Source organism: Phodopus roborovskii, unplaced genomic scaffold, assembly GCF_943737965.1.
Source record: "Phodopus roborovskii unplaced genomic scaffold, PHOROB, whole genome shotgun sequence".
NCBI classification, from domain to species: Eukaryota; Metazoa; Chordata; class Mammalia; order Rodentia; family Cricetidae; genus Phodopus; species Phodopus roborovskii.
The window spans coordinates 19,092,650-19,119,039 of NW_026125281.1; the positions used below are offsets into that span (position 1 = coordinate 19,092,650).

Genomic DNA, 26,390 nt, shown 5'->3' on the forward strand with positions numbered 1-26,390 from the left:
TTATTAGTGGATTCTAGCAAAATGGATAGATATCCTGGGTCAGAGTACATGAAAACAGAAGGCTTTGTAAGCCCTTGAATCCCTTTGATCATTTATTTGACTACATTTAAAACAGCCAGTAACGACGGGAATTTCATAGTTCAATGCACCTCACTCAGATTTTACATTTCTTCTACATTTGAGTGATCTCAAGGCTGCAGTTTTTCTGGAATTCAGAAAGTAAATATAGTTCACTCTTGATAGTTATAACTCCCAATTGTATTTTGGAGGGGCACTACAAGGGTTTGCCTTTGGGTTGCATTTTTACATTGGCAATTGCTTTTCCTAACTTAGAAGCTGTATAATCGGAAAGCATCTAGAAGGCTGAAGGCATTTGAAATCAGTAAATCAATCTGGATCTTTGTCTTCATGTTTAGAGTTCTTCTCACTTCACAAGCACTGCTGATGACACAACCCTTTTTCAGCCTTTGGAATTCTGTAAGCATGCAAATCGTTAGCAAACACTTGTGGCCAAGACCATCTGCCCTCTTGCTGTCACCATCTCTGGTTTCCAACATCTGTAGACATGTCTCTAAAATCAGCGGTGCTCAATAATAGTCAGCCAGATCCCATAGAGCCAGAAGGAAATCCAGGAACATAGACGGCTATATGCTGCTCTCCACAATGACCTCCAGAATTTCTAATTACATGTTTTCACAGTCCTGTCAATGGCAAAGTAATGATCTCAGTACTTTGTGTTCATGTTACAGATGGATGCAGAAGTTGAAGACAAAACATTGCATACTTTCTCCAAAGGAACTGAAGGTGAGTTGGTGAGCAGCTTCCCTGACCCTGTACCTGCCACACTATACTTGTCCCTTGTGCGCAGTAAGAGTAAGTGAGGAATGCTTCACAAAAACCTTTGGGTAGCAAGAGTGATGCTCTCTAGTGACTGGAACAAAGAGAAAGGATTGGCAGCTTATTGCCGTAGCTGCTTTTTCTCTTTATGCTGTCTGGCTTAGTAGCCCCAGTCTCTACTTGGTTCAAGTGAAATGATAACATTTGTTTTTTGACTGTTCCTGCTGGGAGTTCCAGGCAGCTCCAGAAAGAAGTGTTTGGAAGGTTCAACTTGTTGGCTACCCCTCTTTTTTTGTAACCAACAGATGGTAGTGTAATATTGAAATATAAACAGGCCCTTGATGATCTAAACAGCTGGAAAACAGGATTGACTGGCGATTACACCCCTCAAGGAAAATAACTTTTATTATAATTAGCTATATTTTTGTGACCCTGAATTCTAAGTGGAAAACTAGTTTCACCGTGGCTTTGAAAACATTCAGGAGAGCCATCCTTCACATTCCACTCTAGTGTTCACACTGATGGAGAGAGCTGAGCACTGTAACCCTGCCTTTCTGGGAAGATTTGGGTTTTATAGTTGAGAGTGACTACTCAGATGCAATGCATTTGCCAGCTATATGTTTATATATGTAGTCAATATAGTCAATTCCTGTTTAACTAAAATCCAGAGCACCAATACCTTTCATTTAGTAAGGATGAAATTCTTAGTTAAAATGTGTACAGTTGTTGTCACTGGCCAGTGCATCACAAATGCAAAGTAACCCTGAATATAGTATGGATTTTATCTCCTGAAACAGAGCTTTTACTCTGTATTATTACTTAATTTTACTTTAAATGACTTTTAAAGTAATCGTATCCTGTATCTTTAAATTTTACATAATGTGTTTCTAGGGCTTTCGATTTTTATGCAGCAAAGTTCTCAATAGGATAAATGTTTATGAAAAATAGTCTACTTCATTAACTAGAATAAGCTCATGCTTGCTCTAAATAGCACAATTCTAGAGATTAGACTGTGTGTCCGTTATTCTGTTCTTTCAAAGCATGCCACTCTACCACACTTTCAAAATGTGGGTCTTTTAATTTGCAGTTATATTTGGTTTTTATTTTGGCAATGCACACACAGCCTTAAAATAGAGCCAACATGTTCTTTTAGAAGTGAACTACTGTTTCTTGTGGAGTGTGAGTAATTTTGAAAACCACCTGTTGTCTCCCTCCATATGCTGCTTACCCTTGTGTAGGCAGGTATTTACCAACATGGATTCCTCTAGTTCCCAGCATCACAGGCAGAGATTCAACACTCTTTGAATAAGTTCCTTATTTTGAAAGGCTGTTGATTCTAACAGTGTGAAAACTTGTTCCTGTCTCCCGTATGTAGGAACTGTTCGGGATCAACTTGAGGCACTTATTAATGAAGCTTGCAGTTTTCTCTGAAAACTTGCTTACTGACATGAAATAAATATGCACAGGGCCATGGTGTAGCACACAGGTAGATGCATGTATAGAATCTATGACCCAGAACCACAAAAATATATAACTAAAAGCAGTAGTCTTGGAAATCTTTTGAATAGTTTCTAATTAAAAATAAAATCAAGTGTTCCTTGTTCTGACTTTTTTCCAAGTACCTCTAACTACAGGTCATTGGAAAGTCTAAGCAACCAGGATCCAAGGACACTCAGTGTACCACATATAGAATGAATCTGTTTGGGGGCCTTGTTGCCTGCCCTCTTATTTCCAAAACAACCAGAGTGAAAAAGACACTCCTTCCATTCAGTGAGAAGCCAGGTGGTGTCTGTCCTAGCCAGTCACTAGTGTTATCTCTAGTTCGGGGGAATGTTTCAGTCATACAGTTTTAAGAATAAACTCAATTGAGACTCTCTTCTTTTCTTCTCTTTTCCTATCTTTCTTCCTTCCATTCTTTATTCCTTCCTGCCTTCTTTCTTTTCTTTTCTCTCTCACTTTTTTTTTTTTTTTTTGTGAACAGTACCAATGGATTCTCTGATCCAAGAACTCAGGTAAGATCTCCCCTTCATGACTCTTTCAAATATTGGTCGCTTTAGATTGGTGTAGAATGAATTGTCTTTCTCCAGGCTCCTTGCTTTAGAATGAGGACTAAGCAAAGAGTAACTTCACTTCAGCTCTTTCTAACCCTCGGGGAAGAAGAGAAGCAACAGCCGTGGTGATAATATTTTAACTAAATAATGTTTTGTCTATTAAAAACTTTTTGTGTGATGTCAGTAATTACCTGCCTTCCTTCACTGGCCACCTCTTTTCCATACACCTGTATACCATCTGTGGCTGGATTTTACACTGATCATCCATGAGCCTGATGAAACAATTGCCTAGACACTAAGTTATCCAATTTTTGTTTTAAATTGCAAATTCTTCCAATTTTTAACCTATACAGTAGAAAATAATGTGACACATTTTTGAGCAGGTCCTTCTATTTCTGTTTTAGGCATTGTACCTTGGACAGTGTTTGGAAAATGCCACCTTACTGGGTGATGTAGAACTTCACTGGGTTTCATTCACAGAATCATTATCAAAATATAAACTTTAAAAGTAAAGTACAAATAGGAAAGAAAGGACTTTGGGTGGGGCATAGCCTGAGTATACCTGCTGTGAGGAACACAGTAAGCTCTGAACTCAGAGTCCTGTATTCTCAGGACAATGCTTGACAAAGAAGGAGTGTGACAGTGTCTGACCTACTTGCACTGCAGAGGGGCAGACTAACAGGTTGCACAGCTTATTCCAGGCACTGCATGGTGACTCACTGAAACACAGGCTCTTAGTTACTTCTTCCTCTTTTTTATTATTGTTATTATTTAATTTTTTTCTTATTTTACTTATCAATCCCAGTTCCCTCTCCCATCCTCCCATGTCCCCCACCGACCCCTCCATCCCATTCCCTACCCACTCCCCAGGGATGTCAAGTCATTTGGGGTAGGGCCTAAGCCCTCCCCAACTGGTCTCTAGGTTAAGGGAGTTTCTCCATGGGGAATGGGCTTCCAAAGTCCTTTTATGCATCAGGGATACATCCTGGTTCCATTGTCAGAGGTCCCTTACATTGCCCAGTTCTCCTAACTGAGACCCATATTCAGGTCTAGGTCAGTCCTATACTGGATCCCAGCTATCAGTCTGGGGTCCTTGAGCTCCCCCTTGCTTAGGTCAGATGTTTGTGTGGGTTCCCCCAGCCTGGTCTTCCTCTTTTAAGGGATTGAATTTATCCCAGCATCAATTCATTTGCTTGTTTAGATTTCTGATGTGCTTCTTTATGAAAAATTGCTAGCAGGAAATCTATAGGTTTCCCTGGGTTAAAATTTTAAACTGGAGCAATAAAAGCAGAGTGCATGCACATATACCCAGACCAGATTACAGCATGGAACTGATCACATGTAAAGCAAGAAAGTGCCTGGTTCTTTTAAAATTCTTGTGTTAGGAGGCTGACCTTGAGATGATCAAGGGAGGAGAAAGCATGCGATGTTTGTGGTACCAACTTCTGGGACCACATGGATGGCTCACTTCTGGCAGTAACCACAATATTTTTAGGGAGCCAAGTCATTTACACAAAAGAAAGGGAACTTTTAAGTAATAGGTCTTAAAAATGGCTTTCAAATGACATTTGAAGGAATAATATGCGTGCACTGGCCTGGATGGGGGATGAACCTCAAATGAAGATGCAGCTGGGATTTAAGAAGGAAGCTAAGTGTGGGAAATGTGTTATGTAACTTTTGTGGAAAAAGTACTTTTCAGGTATACTATCAGCATTAATGACTATGTCAAAAATAATATTTGTTGAGATCTCATATACCAGCTACTGCTAATTACACCATTCAAATACTTCATTTACTCTTCCTAGTAACCCTGTAAGATACAAAATATTATGACTGCAGTGTTCAGAAAAATACATGAAAACCAATAGCTTATGCAGATACCCCTTGGGAACACAGCTAGTAAATCATCCAAACTCCTGGCCACAGGTCTCTTCCTGTTCTTGGCTGTGCTTTCTTGGCTGTGCTTTCTCTCACCTACAATCAATTCAGCAAAGGGTGGAAATCACAGAGGTACCATCACCTGGGACCTCCAGAGGCTAGATCTCAGAGTGCTGCAGTCAGCCTTGGACACAGTCTAATTCTGAACAAAGAATTCCTTATCTTTTAATTCTATAAAAAAGTATTCATATCAAATAATCCATTTTACCTAATCTGCTAATAATTCAGAAAGGAGATAACTGTGAATGGGGAATCCCCATTTTCAGACCTTCTAAATGAGAAGCAGCTCTAAAAAGAACTTCTTTAAATTTTGTAGATTTTATGCTCAGCACAATGACCATGCTTGGGCGTTCGTGATCCCAAGCTGTTTCTTACAGTTTAACTTGACCCAGATACAGACCCTACCTGCCATTTTACATTTATCTTATGGAGGAAAGTAAAATGTAGTGATTTATGTTAAAACGTGTATTGTTGGTGTTCTTTTAGTTTTTCTGTTTGGCTTCCTACACTCACTTCTAACTGGCTCCACAGGTTTTTCTGCAATTGAGCATCACAGCCATGTGTCTGAATTATTAAGTGTCTCTAAGAAATGTGTAGTGCTCTCCCCAGCCTAGAAGTTACGATTGTAGATAATTCTGGTAACTTCATATAGCTCTCTTTGAAATGAACTGGGTATGTTACTATTTTCAGAATGATTACTTACAAAAAGTACTAAAACAAATGAAGTTAATTTCAATATAGTGTATATTATTTATGGCACTAATAAAAATTGATACCAGCATTCTGTATGTCAGCTACTGTCATCACCATTTAAAAAAGCAATTTATAATGACAGATAATGACAGGCTCACCTGTAATCTTCAACCTTTTTTTTTTAGCATTTCTAGTTTTCCTCCAACACATTCATGTTACAGATAGTGTAGAGAAAGTTCTGCTGTCTTCCTCATTGCAACGCCTGCATTATTTCAGCTATCTTCTTACTACCATTTTCTGTAATCTGGACTTCATGCCATTGTATCTACTAATACAGCCAACTGGCTAATACATTGGCAGTCCGTCCCCCCCCCCCTTCCTCTAATTAGGATAACTTAATCATACCTCTGAAATGACTTCCTATGTGACTCCTTCGAGAAACAATACAAGGCCTTGTTGTCCTTCTGTGGCTTATTGTTCTTTTCCAATTTGTTGGCTTAAGTGTTAAAATGAAATGTCTAGTTTGATGTCTCATGTCTCATCTTACTTTATTTTCTCTAATATTTTGTTTTTAGTTTTAAATTGCTGAATATGATCTCTAATCAATAAGTTAAAAAGTTAATGATTTGAACATAAATGAAAACTTTTCTAACTTATAAAATTAGATGGTATCCTGTTTTGTTTTATTTTTTAATTTGCTTTATATAGTCTCTTTTAATATTTTATGCATTCAATTTTAAAAAATAAAGCTTCCATTGGTAGTCATGATTATATTAAAACTGCATAAATACTTCTAACAACTAGGTAACGACTAAAGGAAATATTAACAGAAATTTACTTACTTGATAGAAAAGTATCTTAATGTCTATCAGGGGAGCCTTTTACAGGAATGAAAGCAAAATGAAGTTTGCTGCTTAATAAGAACACTTAGTAAACTATTATAATACTGTCGTGTATTATTGAACTTACATAAAATCTCATGGTATTTAGTGCTGAGTGTTACTGAGTGTCCCCTGTATCAGTTCACGTTGAATTAGTTCTCGAAACAATATATACAATATCTAATTGGATCCACACAGTAAGCATGTAAAGTTGTCAGGACAAATGATGCTACCTGCATTTAGCTCTTGACTTAAGAACAGGGCCAGGGAATGCTTAAAGTGCAGTCTGTCTGAGTAGAGGGCTCCGAGGCTGAGCATAGATTCTGTGTGCATACCACCTCCTGTAGACAATTCGTACTGTTCATTGTGGATGCAGCCCTTGGTGTCCATCTATATTAACTTCAAATTTGTCAGTAAATTAATAAATCAGAGTGAAATATATCCTACCTTAAAAGCAAATTGCTGCACTTCTTTCTTCCTGGAATGTCAGTTGCAAAGAAAGCACCACTTTTTGCTTTTAACTTGGTTTCCATGTGTTGACTGTGACTGTAAGTCTATATGAAAATGTCAAGATATGACACAAATCTCTGTCTTCTCTATTTATTTCTTTCCTTACTGGTGAGCTATGAAGGGTCTTCAACTTCTATTTTGCATTGTGAGATTGGTGTTGGGCTAGCCATGAAATCCTAGTCGATCTGGTACCCTTAAGTCATATCCATGTCCTCCATTCAGCCATCCGTGTTTGTAAAGTATTCTTCAAGCCTGGGAGGGACTGATTCTCTACAGACATTATTCTCTTATTCATCCAGAGTCACACACCAGCTAATCACTTAGCATTTACAGTGTTAGGCATTGTGAGTCATCTAAACATGTTGTACACCATTCAGGAGGGTATGTACAGGACATATGGTATTGCTATGCCATTTTAGACAAGACTCTTGAGCATGGCATGTTTTGGTCTCTGAGGAGAGGTTGTGGAAATTATATCCCAAGGTCATTAAGGTATGTTTATGTGTGTATATAGTGATTGTGTTGATAGCCATGATATGTCCTATGTTATATTACATCTCTTACCAGGAAACACTAGGGAACTAAAGAGTAGATACTCATAAAAATTAAGAAATTCCAAAACAAATTGTGAACTAAAAATGTGTTATGCCTTCCTTCCATAATAAAACACTATCCCAGGAAATTGGTGATCTCTATCAACCCTATTGTTATATAGTTAGAGCCAATGTCACTAACATCTCTAGAAACCAGGACTGTTGCGAAATTCCACTACCATAGGCTGTCTTCAGTTGAACCGTGCAGATTCATTTGCAGTTTACTAGGATGTTTTTCAGAGCATGGTTAAATTTTTTGTTCCTAACCTAAGGAGAAACGTGATATTTATTTTCATAGTCCTTCTTCTGCACCCATGTGGTGTTTATATAATGGACTCATAACGGGCAGCATAGTAAACCCATGGGATCAGATTACAGCATCCCCAGAAGGGGTGTGAGCATAGGCAGAGAATGATGTCACTTCTAACATCTTCAAGCCATTTCACAGCAGATAGAAAAATGTAGTTTTATTCCTTTATTCTAAGGAATTTTATTCCAAAGATTTCCCCAATTTTTTATTTCAATCACATTGCCATTCTTCCTTCTAAGAAAGTCTACTCCCCAAGTTGTTTCCTCTTTCATTATTTGCAGGGAAATGAGTGAAGTGAAATGGAACGTGATAATGTTTGGGTTTTTTTGTTTGTTTTTGAGATTGTAATGTAATTGGGAGCAGTACGGCAGGAATCACTGAGTACAAGTGTAACTGTGAAATAAAAAACAAAATACTCTTTGCATCTCAGTTCTGTTACAGGCTGTGAATGGCAGAATTCTCCCCTTTGTCTTTGCCTGTGTGGATGTTTATTCTTTACAGTTTAGGACTTACAGCATCTTCTCTTCATAGTGTCCTGTGACCTCCTGGACAGATTCGTGTTTTCTTCCTGTGTTCCTAAAGTTTCTCTACTTCTCTCTTTTAAAGCACTCACTACTTTGACTCAAAGCCTTTTGTTAAATATCCTTCCATTTGTCTACTCACTCAAAAGGAAGCCAAGTCTAGGCCTTCAAATGTACAGTTAGATTGGGAAGACAAGAGAAAGGGAACAAATTAAATAAAAATCTTATCGATCTTATATAATTCCGTTTTTTATATAACAGCTACTTCTTCAAGTATAGGCAATTTCTCTCATTCTTCTTTGTATCCTCATGTTATCTTAAAAACAAAATGCTCTTGCATCATTAACCTCTATTAGTCTTTAGATTTATCATGTTAGGGGTTTTGAAAAAAAATTCTATTTACTCTTGCTTCTTTACAACTATCTTAAAAGCGTCATCATGGATGGGAGAAATCACACAAGACCCTCTAGATGAAGAGCTACAGTCATTTAAGAGTTGTTCAGAGAGGAAGAATCATTCTTCTCTAAGGACAAACTCTCTAATAGGCCATCCAGTTCCAAGTGGTCATCTCTCTCCTCCCTGTCTCTCTCTGTCTCTCTCCAACTTTATAGTGTGTGTGTGTGTGTGTGTGTGTGTGTGTGTGTGTGTGTGTGTGTTCAAAACACTAAATGGACTCACCTTGCTATACCGTTCTCTTTCTCTTGCTGTCTCTCTCTCTCACACTATATGTATCTTATTATATAGTATAGGTAATAATATGTAATATTTACTATTATATATATGCATATATATATTCATATATATATATTATATATCAGTTTAAAAGAGGTCATGAACTGGAGAGGGTGTGGGGACATTGAAAGATTTGGAGGGGCAAAGGAGGTAGCAGTGATGTAACTATTGTAATCATGGATAGGATTCTTAAAAAATTAAATTTAAAAAAGTGCTTGCTGCACTTCTTCCAAATATTTAGAGTCTTTCTACTGCTCTGTATCTTCACTTATTTTTAAAGAAAAATGTTATTATGTTGTGGTAAGTACAACTACCATCTTAATCTAGTCATGTCCCCTTTAAAGTCAGGACTGCCTAGACAGAGGCTTGCAATAGTCCCTCAGTTGTAAGCCAGCTAGTGTATATGTATCTCTAATTTATTTGTATAATATCAGTAACAACTTTCATCTATCTACTAATGTATTGAAGTGTCAAATGTAAAAGTGAGATGCTCTTGTCTTTGTCAATACCTACTGTGGTCTGATTTGGTCCTTTTCAGTCAAGAAGAGAAGACAGAATAAACAGAAATGAATACCACCAGTTCTGAGCAAAGGGATCTGAGGACAGGTGGCTCATGCACAAGCCAATATTTTGCCAAAACCTGTGATCACATGGAAGTGAAAGTCTCAGGCAGGCAGGTACTGAGGAGCTTAGGGACAGAACCCCACCTGAGCATTAGTTTCTGTTACTATCTTCACAGTGAATCTGAACACCAAATAAACTTCCACTGGCCAAAGACTCACAGAAGGTGGGATTTGAAAGGCACCTCTTGGTCTCATGCAAAATCAAGTGCAACCAAAGCCTCTGACCCTTCTTGATACGGGACCCACAGAACCAACTGTTCTACCAGGATGATCTGTGGGAACGACTAACTGACCCTTGCAGATTCCTCACAATGTCCACAGTAATAGCTGTAGAGTACCCCTTAACCTCACCTAGGGCACTAAGGTCTTTCAAGAGGATGCTACAACATGGCCAGGGTTCTGTGTGCAGGTGAGTCATTGAGCTTGAAGTAAGAGCTGGAAGGCCACTTTTCTATGTCCCTTCTCAAAAACACATGACCTCCCAACATGGCAGATGCCTTGGTTTTCTTCTACTTGTGGCTAGCTTTTCTTTGATTCTCTAATCTCATGACACTGGGCTCCTCAAGGTATATCTTTGTTTCTCTATATCTGTGACTCTCTGGTGCTCTCATTTGGATTTCCAGGACTTTTGCATGACATCAGTCTACATCTCCAGCTCTCCCTACATCCCTGAACTTCAGCTGTACAGTCACCTCCAAAAGAGTTTCCTGGGAGAGTCCTTCACAAATGCAAACTGGCAACCAGATCCTCTGTCATAAATCAAGGATTCTTCTAGCCTTCCTTGTGTTAGTATGGGGGAAAATGAAATTTATGAGTTCCTCTTTGACCCATCTCTAATGATGTATCTATCCTATATTGTGTACCATCTTTGCCCTGGGTAATCTACCTGCACTTGTATCCCTGGCCTTGCCAGACCCCCTGTGTAGTAGGGTGCCACTGCCTCAGGCCTTCCTGTGCCTCTGCATCCCCAGAATGTGGCTTCTCGCTTGGCTTTGTGGCTCCCCACCTCCCTCCTTCCTCCCTCCCTTACTAATTGTCCCTGTTGATAAGGCTTTCCCTGATGTAACCTTTGCATCTACAAGCCCTCACTCCACAGCTCTCCATATTCTTCTTCCCTCTTGATTGTTCTTGTGGAAAAACAAGTCCCCTCTGACCTGCAGCCTAGCTGGCTTGGTTATTATTTCTAGTCTTCCTATTTTTACGACATTTACTTTGTGACAATGAAACTTGTCATCTCTTACCCCATTGATAATGTCTACCACGTGCAGAATAGTGCCTGGCATGTACTAATGAAATACTGAATGAAGAAAAGCATTATGAGAGCTGTAGAAAATATTGTGAGACATAGAAATGATTTTAAAAAGCAACAGTCTTCAGTGCATGAGGATTCCTATAAAAATGGCTGTTGTGAACATCACAGTGGCTTAAGCAACCCATTCTATTAGGGGTGTAACAAGCTTACAAGCTTAGAACCCAGAACAGGTCCTGCTTAGTGATGGACTAAGTTAGACTGAAAGACACATGCCGCCGGCAGCCTTTTCCTTGGCTTCTGTGTGTTTGGAAGCTTGCAAGCTGAAGGATAGATAAGAACAGACTGCAGGCTTGAGTGAATTATAAATGCATTTATTTGTTGCATACAGAAAATCAAAACCTAGGGGTTACAAAGGTGCCGTAAGAGCTATGTACCCATCATACCTGGGCAGAAGGCATCACATGCTAAGAAAGACAAGAGGATCACAAAATTCTCTTTATAATCTCCTATTCCTAGGTTAACGTCCTTACTATACCTATGGAGGCAGAGTCCCTAGGTCCCAATTACCCATTAAAGGCCTCACTTTTCCGTACTTTGCAAGGATTGTTCACTTTTTATGAGTCTTGGAGTAGCTTTGAAATCATAACTGAGAAGAACAGTTGTATAATGATTTAAATAAAAATAAGCTGGTAAAAGGTCATGTTGTGGAATATTAATAAAGATAGTGGGAAAATGGTACCTACTACTGCCACTGATGAGTAGAAATAGCAAGGGATACCCTGAGTATTAAGGTCAGCAAAGCAGATAAAGAATTGACATAACCTCTGATGGGTCCCCAGAAAAGGAAGGAGGTAGCCAAGGAGGGACTGCTTCAACAGCATGTGAATGGGGTATGAAGGTAGGTCTAGACTCCCAAAGGCTCTCTAATAGCAACAAGCTAGTACAGACACCATGTGCCAATACCATTCTTGTTGGAGTCCTTCTAAATCAGAGACTGTCTTTTAGCTCTGTTATTTAATTACTTACTTTGGTTTATCTCAGAAGGGTGTCTGTGCTTCACTCTGACCACTGCTGATTATAATGCTTCCTAGTCTTAAAACCCGTCTACATGAACTCCAGTGACTGAGTATTTCTGGAGGTACCACTTCTTCACAAAGCAAAAGTCAACAACGGGTGAGCTGTTTAGAACATGCTGACTTTTTGTTTGTGAAGTGGGATCATCTTATTAAAAAGGGAACCCCTGCCTTCCAGACACAGGAATCTGTAATGTGATTTTTAATGATTCAAATATTTTAAAACATTGATTTATTAATTCTTTGAGAATTTCATACAATGTAATTTGATTTCAGTGGTCCCAACTACTCCTGAACAGTCCCACTTTGTTCTATTCTGTTATTTTGTTTCATTTTCTACCATCGGATTCAATTGGTGCTTCCCAAATACTCTTGAATATGGGACCTTCCATGGTCAGTCTACCCAGGTCAGGGGAGGTCACATCCTTAAAGAAAACTGATTCTCTTTATCCTTGCAGCTATCAGATGTCAATATCTCAACAACTAAGGGTGAAGCATATCTACCTCCATAATGGGATTTTATCTGGCTTGGATTTGCACAAGATTTATCTATTATGTCATAATTGTTGTGAATTCATATGTGCATCTGCCTTTATTTATAAAACATTGCTTCTTCATTGTCATCCATAATCTCTGGCTCTTGCAATCTTTGTACTCCCTCTTTCTCCCCAAGCCTAAATGGTTTGATATAAAGGTCCCATTTACAGCTGAGCACTCCGTGGCCTCTTATTCTCTTTAGATTCAACTGTTCTAGTTATCTGTGTTATATGCTGTCTACGGCAAGAAGAAGTTTCTCTGATGAGGGTTGAAAAATGCCCTAATCTATGAGTCATCAGGAATGGCTTTAATACTGTGTCTACTGAGCAGAATAATGTAAGTGGGCTCTTCCCTAGATCTTATAACCTATCTAGTCACAGGCTCTTAACCCTGTAATGGTATGAGATGGAGCAGGCCTTAATTTCAAGAAGAATATAGTTGGTTATTCCCATAACATTTGTGCCACTATTGTACCAGTGGGTACATCTTACAGGTCAATTAATGTTGTAGCTTACAGGATTCCCCGCTATGTAAGACTTTATAATTACCTTTCTCCTCTTGTAGGGTGCATAGCTCCTTCCAGCATCATGAAAGCCAGTAAGTTAAGGGTGAATCTTCCAGGTCAATACCAGCTCAATTTTTCTGTTTTGTAGACTTAAGTATGTGGTATCTTCAGCAACAGAGTCTTGCTGTCCAGTTCTGGATGGTAAGCAACCAAGAGAAATTGTTTGGAAGGGACTACAACTAGGGTGTCTTAAGAAAAATCTCTATTGTGATTGTTACCCAAATAACTTAGTGTTGCTAAAACTTAATCTCAATTAAATGAAAGTTGTCTGTTTCCTCTGGCCCAATGGAAAGAAAAAAATGATGCCATCAAATAACTGTGGCAATAGACTCAGTGTTCCATGGCACCAAACTAGCCATTGATAAATAGCTACAAGTTATTACATGTTGAATTTATGGCATAGGTAGTTGGAAAAGCTGAGATTACAGGTTTATTGTTGGATACATGCTAGCCTAATAGCATCTGTAATCAAGAGCATGCTCACAAACTTTCAAAGAGAAATTTTAGTAAATCAGTTCAAGAATTCTAGGGATTGTGCTGGCACAATTAACCTCAGCTACACAGCAATCAAGGCAGAAGAGAATATTTGTCTTTCTGAGTCACCCATTGATACTGTTAGGAATTATTAGATCAGTTACAAATGCATACACAGGACTTTAGCTTCCTCTGGGGACCTTTTTTTTTTGTTTTGTTTTGTTTTGTTTTTGTTTTTGTTTTTATATTCTGGACGTGGAGGACAAATAAACACAGTTAAATGTCGTATAGTAGTGCACCTACAGGGAGGGCACCATGAAATGGCTGGTTCTTCAAGTCAAAAATCAGTACAGAGAGAACATAGTATCTCACCAGATATGGCTTCATGTTTGAACAAAAAGAGGGTCCATGATTATCTAATAAATTTTTAGCAGAAATTTAGGATAACCTGCTCCTCATACAAAACATACAACATTAAAACTGCACCTTGTGTAACAGTTCTGCAAATAGTTCCTTAGATCACTATACATAAGCATGCCTGTTAGGAGCATATCCTGTTAGCACAGGAAGAAATGTTCCCATCCTGTGTGCCTCCCTACCAGTTCCTCTAAAATGTACTGCTTGCTTCACTTGCTGGAAGCTTAACTGCATACTTTCTCATCATGTTTATACTTTCTATCTTCTTAGACTAGGAGTTATTTATTTAACTTTTACTGTCATTTTCAGTTTGTAATTTTTTGATGTTTTGACTGCATGTATGTCCGTACAACACATGTCTGTCCACAGAGGCCAGAAGAGGGCACCAGATCCCCTGGGACAGGAGTGTACAGATTGTTGTGAGTGGCCATGTGTGTGCTGCAGATCTGACCCAGGTCCTCTGCAACAGCAGCCAATGCTCTTAATCAGTGAGCATTTCTTAGCCTCTGGCTAAAAGTTCTTGACAAATAGCTGTCTCAAATTTGGGTGCTATTACAATGATCTAAGGATGTCACTGTAATCTAAACGTTGTAAATTTTAAGCCACATGCAGAATATGCATGGCTTATCATGAATGGATAGCCTGATGGAGCATGATGACCAACATATATTTTTTTTAAAAAGCCTACTGTGTTGCCACATGGATGAGCATGTCTTTCACCATGTTGCATTAGCAGCTCTTGCCTTTCTAAATGCTCCATACACTCTGACTGCAGCTTATGGTCAGCTCTGACAAACGTCGTCTCTGCTTTGGCTTGTAATGCAGTTTATCATTCTCTGCTGCTGATATATCCTTGCGGATGTACCCTGTGGGTCTGCAGTACAATTCTCCCTTTATTTTTTCCCTTAAGGTCCAGCAACATCACTTCCTACAAAAGCTATCTCTGAACCAACAAGTTGTATGTCCAACAGGGCTGATCATGGTGCAGCCTTACACACACTGCAGCCACTCAGAGCAGGTTCTAGAAGCCCCTGTCTTGTAGGAGTATTCCCAAAGTGTTAGGTTCACTAGAACCTAAACAGAGCAATTTGGCTTTGTGCTTCTTGTCAGAGGTCAGAGATGGAAAATGCAATGATTTAGCATTTTAAAGAAATGGGGTATGTCTGAATGTTCCAGATCACCGAGCCTCTAAATATTCTACCTCATACCTATTTCATTGTTGGATTCATGTTATCCCTGGATAACCTCTGGAATACTTGCTATTTCTTGTTGTCTGTTATCATTAGCATGCTGTAGTCAGCATACTATATTAATTCAGTTACTCAGATCCCTGGCAGAGGGCAGCCCAGTTAGCACAGAAGGCAGCAGCATCAAAGACCCCCCCACTCTGTCTTTTAGGGATTCCATCTTCTCCATATTCTGCTTCAGATAGGGAAGAAAAGCCTCAGGAAAGACTAGAATCCTGTATGGGTTGAGTATAAGGGTATCTAGCATGATTGAGACTAACAATGTTATTATGTTAGATCTTGGAATACTTTCATATACATAACGAGCCACCTTGGACATGAGATCCAAGTCTAGATACAAAATTCGTTTAGGCTTTATTTTACTTACACACACAGTTCACAAAATTTTGACTACATCTATGTTTTGATTACAACATGTAACATGAAGACAACTGTAGTGTCTCTTATGTTCCAGTTTAAAATCTGTCTGATGTGGATGCATTTCAGGTATTTTATTTGGTTTTCAAATTTAGGATGATGTTAATCTGTTACAGTAAGTATTCTGCACTGGTATCCAAGCTGCAGTTCAAGTGGCTGCTTGCTTGAGTTTCTTCTGGGCCATTATTGTAGAGTGCACTTTGAAGAATTGATTATGAAATAGGGAGCTCAAACTGGGAAAGTTGTTCACTTGGAATTGTCAGCTTTGCATAAGCAGGGTATGGAGTTGCATGCCTATAATGTCTTAGCGTTTGAGATGTGAGGCAAGAAATTAGAAGTTTAAGGTCAATCTCAAATCCATAGTGAATTTGAAACTATTTTGGGCTGTATGAGACCTTTTCTCAAAAAAAAAAAAAAAAAAAAAAAAAAAAACCACAGCAAAATCAAAATAAAGGAAGCACCAACCATTTATTGTCTAAGTTGTGAGAGTGGTGCTTTTTCCACAATATTATATTGGGTCTGCGACTCTGGTGATGGGAAGAGAAGCTATTTTCTTGAGGATTTCACCTGTTGCTCACTGTTTATCTGATCTCACTCTACTAGTTCAGAAGCCAGCATCTATCTCTTCCAGTATGCACACAGACACTAGGCATGGGGCGGAGAAGCAGGACATTCCTGGAGCTCACTTATCACTGGCCATCTTTTCCCATTTAAATCAGGGTCTTTTATTTCTTCTCTTTTCATCTGAAAAGTTTTCAAACAATGTATTTTTATCATGTTTTCTCTCCCCCGCCTCCTCCCAGATACTTCCCACCTACAGAACTTCATGTTTTCTATATCTATTTGTCTTTCTCTCCACTTCTGTCTCTCTGTCTCTCTGTGTCTCTTCTGCCCTCATCTCATTTTTTCTTGCTCTCTCCTTGCTCAAGTAAATGAAAATCAAATAAATGAAAAACAAAAAATGGTAAGATAAAAAATTAGAAACCAAACAAAAAGCACCCCCTACACACACACACACACACACACACACACACACACACACACACACACACACACACACACAGAGGAATGTTTTGTGTTGATGGACGTTGTTTTTTTGTTGGCCAGCTACTATTGTGCATAGTGCCTGCCCTGAAATGCACTTGATACCCAGTGTCATTCCATTCAAGAAAACTGGTTTCTTTCTTTTCACTGCAGCCACAAATTGCAAGTAACTTATTGAGGGTGGGACTGTGTCGTCTTCCTCTTCTCAGTGCTGGGCATTTTGACTGCTAACCATGTTCTTGGTATAACTTCATTCCCCGGATACCAGCTTGAACCCTGTGTAACAAGTCTTGAAATGTTTGTGAAGTCTTTCCTCACCAGGGTAATCGTTCTGCAAGAATATTATCAGAGATCATGTGACAGATGAAGGGAATAATAACCATAAAGACTTCACTGGTAAAGACCTTCCTTACAGGGAATTGCTGGACTTAGATTCTGAGAAGGGCCTCAGGCCTACAAACTTGGCAAGGGATCATGGCTTTGTATACAGTGAGTTTTCAGGCCTGTGTATCCATTCCAGAAATGGCCATGTCTCTCTCCTCTTTTCTTCTATTGTTTGCAGTGGCAGTTCTAGAATTTTTAATTTAGAATGAGATCCTGCTTCTTTAGCCTTCCAAAATCTGATTTATCCATCTGCAAGTACCATCCCCCAAGCTTATTGATGGGGTGTTAAATCCTGTAACATGAGAGATGCCTTCCACACTAGCTTCTCCTTATCCAAGTTGATGTTCCATACCTGTGACCCAGCCCCCTGGGATCCGGCCCATATGTACTCCTGCAGCTCCTGCCATGAAGAGTGGCTGGGTCCTGCAGCTCGCTTGGCATAAAAGCCCTTCTGCTCTTAACAGGCCAGATGATGTTGTGTATTGACCTTGGTTTTTGTCCAGAATGCAAGGAGGGGAGATAGAAACATGCATTTTCTTACAAAGTAGAAATCTCTGTGTCATCTTCAGCATGGCACAAGAAGAGGGCTTCATGGGGTCAGAGAGCCAAGGTATTCTACTGATACAGTATTTCTAGGTGTATCCTATTTCCACAGCCGGTGACCATGCCAGTTTAACGTGCTGCAGATTTTGCAGTCCTCAGTTCTTGCTTCTTGGTCATGGTAACAACACAGTTACAAGTCCTAAACCAAAAGCCACTTAAATCAATCTCCACTCCTTTCTGCCCACCACATCTACTCTGGCAGTAATGCCATTTAGCTTCCTCTAAATCTGTGTCCCTGTAGGTGCTGCCATAGTCCAAATGGTGCACCACTTCTTATTGACACAATTAGTAAATTATTACTCCACTTGTTTCTATACTCATGATCTACAGCCTCTTCTGAACAGACCAGGATACTAACTAGGAAATCATTATATGTCATCACTGAAAGTGCTACAGAATCTTCATACCTCATTCGAATCAGAAGCCCTAAAATGGTCTGTAGTACTCAACATTATCTGGACAACTGTTTTGCTGATCTAGTTTCCTATTACTTTCCCTCCACTTATGTACATGGGCCTCTGTGCTATCCCAGAACATTCCATGTGCAATACTGACTCTGGACCTTTAGGTTTTCACTTGCTGGTCCCCTGTCTAAACTTCTGGCCAATTTCTTTATGTATGTTTTTCTGTATCAACTTCAAATTTTTACTAAAATTTAATTTTTTCCTTTTTTGCTAATATAGTAATTTTTATTAATTCTTTGAAACATCATACATGCTTATAGTGTATTGTGGACATAGTCTAACTCTACTCCTCCCCCTAATTCCTCCCAGACCTCTCTGCCATCTCCCTATTTCCTGCCATCTTCATGTGCCTTTTCTCTTTTTTAATAACTCAGGTCCAGTTTGTGCTGCTTATATACTCATGAGTGTGGTTACATCCACCAGAGTGCGGTTTCCTTATCAGAGCCACACCTGTAAAGAAAACTGAGTTCCCCTCCTCAGAAGCCACCAGCTATCAATAGTTCCTCAGCTAGGAGTGGAAGGTCATGAAACATCCCACACACACACATGCAAAATTATGAGTTATGTTTGTCAATAGTTTTTTAGTTTTTGAGATGATTATATAATAGTATAATTTCCCCTTATCTTTCTTCCCCCGAATCGTCCCATCAACCCCTCCTTGTTCTCTTTCAAATTCATGGCTTCTTCTTTTGTCATTAATTATTGTTACATATATATCTGGGGGGGAGTGTCTTCCTAAATACACAGGATAAGCTGCTCCGTCTGCATAACGCTACTTGCGCGTATGTGTCAGAGTTGACCGTTTGGTACGGAATAATCGGTTGGTGTGCTCTTTGCTGAGGAAGACTTCCTCCCAGTGGCAGCATTTCTGGGTTGCCTGTTGCTCTTTGAGTAGTTCTGAGTCTTCTTGGGCTTTCTACAGGAACGAACTTTCATCGATGCTGGCATATCTTTTGGTGTCCTGCTTGTCCAGCTCATGTTTGGGTAGTCATGCCTGTGAGACTGTATGGGTGTGGCTTCTGACATTTCTGGAAGATACACTCTCACAGCAAACTCCCTGATCCTCAGAGGGCTCTTATAGTGTTTTGAGCCACGCTTCTGAGATGATCCCCAAACCTTACGTGCTGAGGTGCTGGAGTGATGCTGCATTTGCATCTGCTGGGATGGAATTTGTGCTCTTCTGTAATGTTCTCTGACAGTCATAAAGAGGAATTTGCTTGTTGGGGGTGAGGTATCTTATATGTGGGTATAAGGACAAATATTTTGAATGTAGTTAGGGGTTAGGCTATTTTGGTAAAGTGGTAGAGTAGGTTATCTTTCAATATTCATGACTTTACTACCCCTGGTAGTTGGCTCAGTTTTTCCTATCAGACATGATTTCCCTCTTGCTGAGTGGAAAAATTTAATTTTTGTAATGGATATCTTCCTGATCACCCAATCTGCTGGAGATTTTATTTGGAGTGTCTCCCAAAGACTTGGATGTTGTAGGTTTGTTTCTCAGGTGGAAGGTCGTGAGAACATATCCAGAAGGGGTTGTGTGGCCCTGGCCCTGTCCTCCTCCTGCACCCTGCTGTACTGTGTTGACATGTGTTGCTGCTACAGTGTAGGCAACAGAACCAACCACTCAGGTACTGAGTCATAGTAACCTTTTCTCTTTCTCTAAGCTGATTATGGCAGACAGATTGTTATAGTAACATAAAGGTGAGTAGCTGTCTGAAAGTCTGACCCTAACATTCTGGACTCTTCTTTTAGCCATCACCTTCCCAAAGTAGTTATCATCAGGCATATGATGTATCCAGTGAAGAAAATTATACAGGAAAATTACAGTTTTATATCTCTTCTTTCTATAATAAAAACTCTAGGAAGAGAGTATTTTTTCAATTTCATTCTATGCTATATTTTTATTGGTATCTTTATATGCATTTATTGAACATCCCCTTATGAGTATAAACTGAGCTACATTGTTGCTCATATGTATTAACATTGCTAAAAATGTTGAGTTATATTTTTCCAAGAAGCATACAAAAGCCTCAAAAATCAGCTGTACTAATGACTGGTTATTGTTCTAAGTATAAACTGAATTTGTTTTATAATTTATAATTGTAGTATGGAATGAAAATGAACTCAAACATAGTTTCTCACTTTGGATAATTTGCACTGGATAATCAGACAAGTGTACACATGTATAGCACATGGAAATATTTACAAACACACCTCCCTGTAATCATGGTAGGCTCTGTTCTTAGTCTTTGAAAAATGACTTTCCAGTCTTAGGTCCCAAATAAAAAAGTGTTCACCTGTAGTTCAAAATAATTGTGTCATCATTTTAGAAAAAGTTGAGGGTTATAATAGTAGACTAAATAAGTTTCATCAGTTGGCTGTTTTTCTGGCCTACAAAGGAAGACTGGTGTATCACTTTTTTCTTTTCTTTTCTTTTTTTTTTTTTTTTTTTTTTTTTTTTTTTTTTTTTACAGTGCAAGGTTTATATCTAGCAGCCTTCCTGGATTCTTTTGGTATAGTAATCTACCATTACACATACAGCTGTCTGAGCTGTGTTTTTCTCAGTTGACAGAGCTTCCCTACTCTCCCTTAGAGAATCTCCTGTCATTGCCATACCCACACTGCAGATCATTATCACAGTTAAGTGAAGCATGGGTCACCAGAGCTGTTCCTCAGTAGTCTGATTAATAACCAAGATGGTGGCTGAATAGCTAATGGATGGCTGGCATAGGGTACTCAAGTTACTCTGGGACAAAAACATAGAAGGATAGTATCGAATTCTACCCTGCTACTCATAATAGCAGTTTTAAACTTGGGAATTTTTTTCCAAAATTTTCATTTAGTACTTTTGGATTGTGATTTGCAGCGGATAAGAAACTGAAAAATAAAGCCTAAAATAAGGAGAAGCAAGTGAGCAATGTGAGGGTCATTGGGTTGTGTTTCCTTGTTTCAGATAGATAACCATTCTACAGAAGAAGGAACGGTTACTATAAGGTAGCCACGGGAGTGGCTCTGTCTCTGACCACTCCGCATGGAGCATCTACAGGGTTCCCTCCCTCTGCATTTGTGCTTGCATTGATAAGGGCACAGCTTGAGTACCAAGCTGGATGACAAGACTTGAAGCAAAAACCAACAACCCTCCAATTTTGTGTTTGCTCTTTTGCAAAATGGTCTTAGCTGTTCTTTGTCATTTTTACTTCCTCAGAAACATACACTTAGTTTTCCATTTCTGTAAAATTATTTGTGGATGTAATAAGGATTACACTGATCCAATTAATAAACTTAGAGAGAAATGAGGTCTTTTTCTGCTGAGTCTTTTCCTCGGGAACAGTTTCTAGTCTCCTTCACTTAGGTCTTGTCTGATATTGAAAGGTGATTATTTCATGGTGCCTTTGCACATGGTCTGTTAATCATTAGGTATTCTTCACATGCTATGCTATTGTAAATGGATTTATTTATTATTTATTTATAGATTTTTCACTACCTTTCAAATAGCAATGTCATTGTACTTAGTGTCTTATCACCAAATTTTTATTTATAGGGTCTTTTGAACTTTTTTGTAGATTATTTTTATTTTTTTAATTTTATGATAATATTTTAAATTTAAATTTGAATCCAGCCTCTTTTACAAGTCACTCCCAGTTCATTCACCGTCCCCTCCTCATCTGTCTCTCCCACCCCATCCCATCTCCTTTCTGCTCCCCAGGGAGGATGAGGCCTTCCATGGGGGAATCTTCAAAGTCTGTCACAGCATTTGGAGCAGAGCCTAGGCCCTCCCCTGTGTGTCTAGGCTGAGAGAGTATCCCTCTATGTGGGATGGGCTTCCAAAGTCCATCCATGCACTAGGGATAAATACTGATCCACTATTAGAGACCCCATAGACTTCCCAGTCCTCCTAACAGACACCCATGTTCAGAGGGTCTGGATGGCTCCTATGCTGGCTTCCCAGCTATCAGAATGAGGTCCATGAGCTCCCCTTGTTCAGGTCATCAGTGTCTGTATGTTTCTCCAGCCTGGTCTTGACCCCTTTGATCATACTCTTCCCTCTCCACAACTGGATGCCAGGAGTTCAGCTCAGTGCATAGCTGTGGATCTCTGCTTCTGCTTCCATCAGCTACTGGATGAAGGCTCTAGGATGGCATATAAGGTAGTCATCAATCTCAGTATATGGGAAGGGTATTTAAGGTAATAGTCCAGTATTACTTAGATTGGGGTCATCCTTGTAGATCTCTGAACATTTCCCTAGTGCCAGATTTCTCTTAAAACCTAATATGGCTCCCTGTATTATGGTATATCTTTTCTTGCTCTCCTCTATTCTTCCCCTTTCTCAATCTTCCTGATCTCTCATGTCCTCCTCTCCCTTCCTATTTTCCCCTTCTCTTTCTTCTAACTTCCCCTATGTTCCTGTTCCCAATTTCCATAAGAGATCTTGTCTTTTTCCCCTTCTCTGAGGAGCCATGTTTATCTCTCTTAGGGAGAGATAAACTCCCTAAGAGTTTCCTTGTTTCCTAGCTTTTCTGGCAGTGTGGATTGTAGGCTAGTGATCCTTTGCTCTGCGTCTAAAATCCATATATGAGTGAGTACATAAAATATTTGTCTTTTTGTGATTGGGTTACCTCACTCAGGATAGTTTCTTTTAGTTCCATCTATTTGCCTACAAATTTCAAGGTTCCATTGCTTTTTTTTCCATTGAATAGTATTCCATTGTGTAAATGTACCAAATTTTCTTTAGCCATTCTTCAGTTGAGGGGCATCTAGGTTGTTCACAGGTTCTAGCTATTACAACTATTGCTACTATGAGCATAGTTGAATAGATGTCTTTGTTGCATGGATGTGCATCTTTTGGGTTTATGCCTAAGAGTAGAATTGCTAGATCTTGTGGTAGACTGATTCCCATTTTCCCGAGGAAACCATACTGATTTCCAAAGAATCTGTACAAGTTTGCACTCCCACCAGCACTGGAGGAGTGTTCCTCTTTCTCCACATCTTCTCCAGCATGAACTGTCATTGGTGTTTTTGATTTTTAGCCATTCTGACAAGAGTAAGATGGTATCTCAGAGTTGTTTTGATTTGAATTTCCCTGATGGCTAAGGATGTTGAGCACTTTCTTAAGTGTCTTTTGGCCATTTTGGATTCTTCTATTGAGAATTCTCTATTTAGTTCTGTACCCCACTTTTTAATTGTATTATTTGGTGTTTTTGTGACTAGCTTCTTGAATTCTTTGCATATTTTGGAGATAAACTCTATCAGATGTGGGGTTGGTGAAGATCTTTTCCCCTTCTGTGGGCTGCCGTTTTGTCTTGTTGACTGTGTCCTTTGCTTTTCAGAAGCTTCTCGGTTTCAGGAGGTCCCATTTATTAATTGTCTGTGCTACTAGTGTCTGTGCTACTAGTATTATGTTCAGGGAGCAGTCTCCTGTGCCAGTTTGTTCAAGGGTATCTCCAACTTTCTCTTCTAATAGGTTCAGTGTGGCTGGATTTATGTTGAGGTCTTTGATCCATTTGGACTTAAGTTTTGTGCATGATGATAGATATGGATCTATCTGTAGTCTTCTACAAACCAGCATCCAGTTATACCAACACCATTTGTTATGACATGATAAGCAAGTGCTCTGCCATTTGAGCTAATTCCCCAACTACAAGCACCATTTGTTGTACATGCTTTCTTTTTTCATTGTATAATTTTAGCTGCTTTGTCAAAAATCAGGTGTTCATAGATGTGTGGGTTAATAATCAGGGTTTTCAATTCAATTCCTGTGATCTACCTGTCTATTTTTTTGGGCCAATGCCAAGCTGTTTTCAGATCTATAGCTCTGTAGTACAGCTTGAAGTCAGGCATGGTGATTCTTCCAGAAGTTCCTTTTTTGTACAAGGTTGTTTTAGCTATCCTGGATCTTTTGTTTTTCCATGTAAAGTTGAATAGTGCCCTTTCAAGGTCTGTGAAGAATTGTGCTGGTAATTTGATGGGGATTGCATTGAATCTGTGGATTGCTTTTGGCAGGATTGCCATTTTTACTATGTTGATCCTAACTATTCAAGAACATAGGCGATCTTTACATTTTTCTGGTATTTTCTTTTAATTTCTTTATTTAAAGACTCAAAGTTCTTGCTATACAGGTCTTTTACTTGTTTGGTTAGCAATACCCCAAGATATTTTATATTGTTTGTGGCTACTGTAAAGGGTAATGTTTCTCTGATTTATTTCTCAGACCCTTTATTGTCTTTATATAGTAGGGCTACTGATTTTTTTTTTTTTTTTTTTTTTTTTTTTTTTTTTTAGTTAATCTTGTATCCTGCCACTTTGCTGAAGGTGTTTATCTGGTGTAGGAATTCACTGGTGGAATTTTTTGGGTCACTTCTATAAACTATCATATCATCTGCAAATAGTGACAGTTTGAGTTCTTCCATTACAATTTGTATCCCCTTGATCTCGTTTTGTTTTGTTTTGTTTTGTTTGTTTATAACTCTAGCTAGAACTTCACATACAATATTGGTATGTTCCTGATTTTAGATAAACCGCATTGAGTTTCTCTCCATTTAGTTTGATGCTAGCTGTTGGTTTGCTGTATATTGCTGTTATTATGTTTAGGGATGTTCCTGTTATCCCAATTTCTCCAAGACTTTTATCATAAAGGGCTGTTGAATTTTTGTCAAAGGATTTTTCAGCATCTAGTGAGATGATCATGTGTTTTTGTTTTTCAGTTTGTTTATATGGTGGATTACATTGATGGATTTTCGTATGTTGAACCATCCCTGCATCCCTGGGATGAAGCCTGCTCGGTCATGATGGATGATTTCTCTGATGTGTTCTTGGATTTGATTTGCCAGTATTTTATTGAGTATTTTTGCATCAATATTCATGAAGGATATTGGTACTTAGTTCTCTTTTCTTAGTTATGTCTTTGTGTGGCTTGGGTACCAATTGTAGCCTCGTAAAAAGAGTTTGGCAATGAACCTTCTGCTTCTATTGTGTGGAACAATTTGAGGAGTATTGGTATTAGCTCTTCTTTGAATTTTGAATTTATGGTAGAATTCTGCACTGAAGCCATATGGCCCTGGGCTTTTTTGGTTGGGAGGCGTTTGATAATTGCTTCTATTTCATTAGGGGTTATAAGTCTATTTAAATTGCTTTTCTCTTCTTGATTAACTTTTGTAAATGATATCCATTCAGAAAACTGCCCATTTCCGTTAAATTTTCGAATTTTGTTGAATACAACTTTCAAAGTATGACCTGAAGATTCTGTGGATTTCCTCAGTGTCTGTTGTTATGTCCCCTTTTTCATTTCTGATTTTGTTAATTTGCATGTTCTCTCTCTCTGCTTTCTAGTTAGTTTGAATAAAATTTTGTCTCTCCTGTTGATTTTCTCAAAGAAACAAGTATTCGTTACATTGATTTTTTTTTTTGTATTGATTTCTTTGTTTCTACTTTATTGATTTCAGTCCTCAATCTGATTATTTCCTAGCATCTACTCCTCCAGGGTGAGTTTGCTTCTTTTTGTTCTAGAGCTTTCAGTTGTTCTGTTAATTCTCTTGTGTGAGTATTCTCCAGTTTCTTCATGTGGGCACTTAGTGTTATGAACTCTTAGCACTGCTTTCAAAGTGTCCCATAAGTTTGGGTATGTTGTGTTTTCATTCTCATTGAGTTCTAGGAAGTCTTTAATTTCTTCCTTGACCCAGGAATAGTGCAATTGCGCATTGTTCAACTTCCATGAGTTTGTAGGTTTTCTGCAATTTACGTTGTTGTTGAATTATAATTTTAAAGCATGGTCGTCTGATAAGATACAGAGGATTATTCCAATTTTTTTTTTGTACCTATAGAGGTTTGCTATATTGCCAAGTATGTGGTCGATTTTAGAGACAGTTCCATGTGGCTCTGAGAAGAAGATATATTCTTTTGTGTTTGGATGGAATGTTCTATAAATGTCTGTTAAACCCAATTGGGCCATAACTTCTATTAGTTCCTTTGTTTCTTTGTTAAGTTTCTGTCTGGTGGTCTTGTCTAGTTTTGAGATCTTCCATTATAGTTGTGTGAGATTTTATGCTCAATTTGAATTTTAGTGCTGTATCTTTCATTAATATGGGTTCCTTTGTATTTGGGGCATAGATATTTAGAATTCAGACTTCATCTTGATGTATTTCTCATGTGATCAATAATAAATTACCTTCTTCATCTCTTTTGATTGGTTTAAGGTTAAAGTCTCATTTGTTAGATATTAGGATTGCTA

General features: G+C 38.7%; 1 protein-coding gene across 1 annotated transcript in view; it reads left to right on the top strand.

Moving 5' to 3' along the window:
- St18 (ST18 C2H2C-type zinc finger transcription factor) overlaps positions 1-26,390 on the top strand; it is a 111,268-nt gene that overhangs the window by 15,635 nt on the left and 69,243 nt on the right. Inside the window, exons 4-5 of the mRNA XM_051197874.1 lie at positions 750-804; positions 2,819-2,849. Coding sequence (XP_051053831.1) covers positions 750-804; positions 2,819-2,849 — 86 coding nt within the window. The remainder of the gene's footprint in view (positions 1-749; positions 805-2,818; positions 2,850-26,390) is intronic.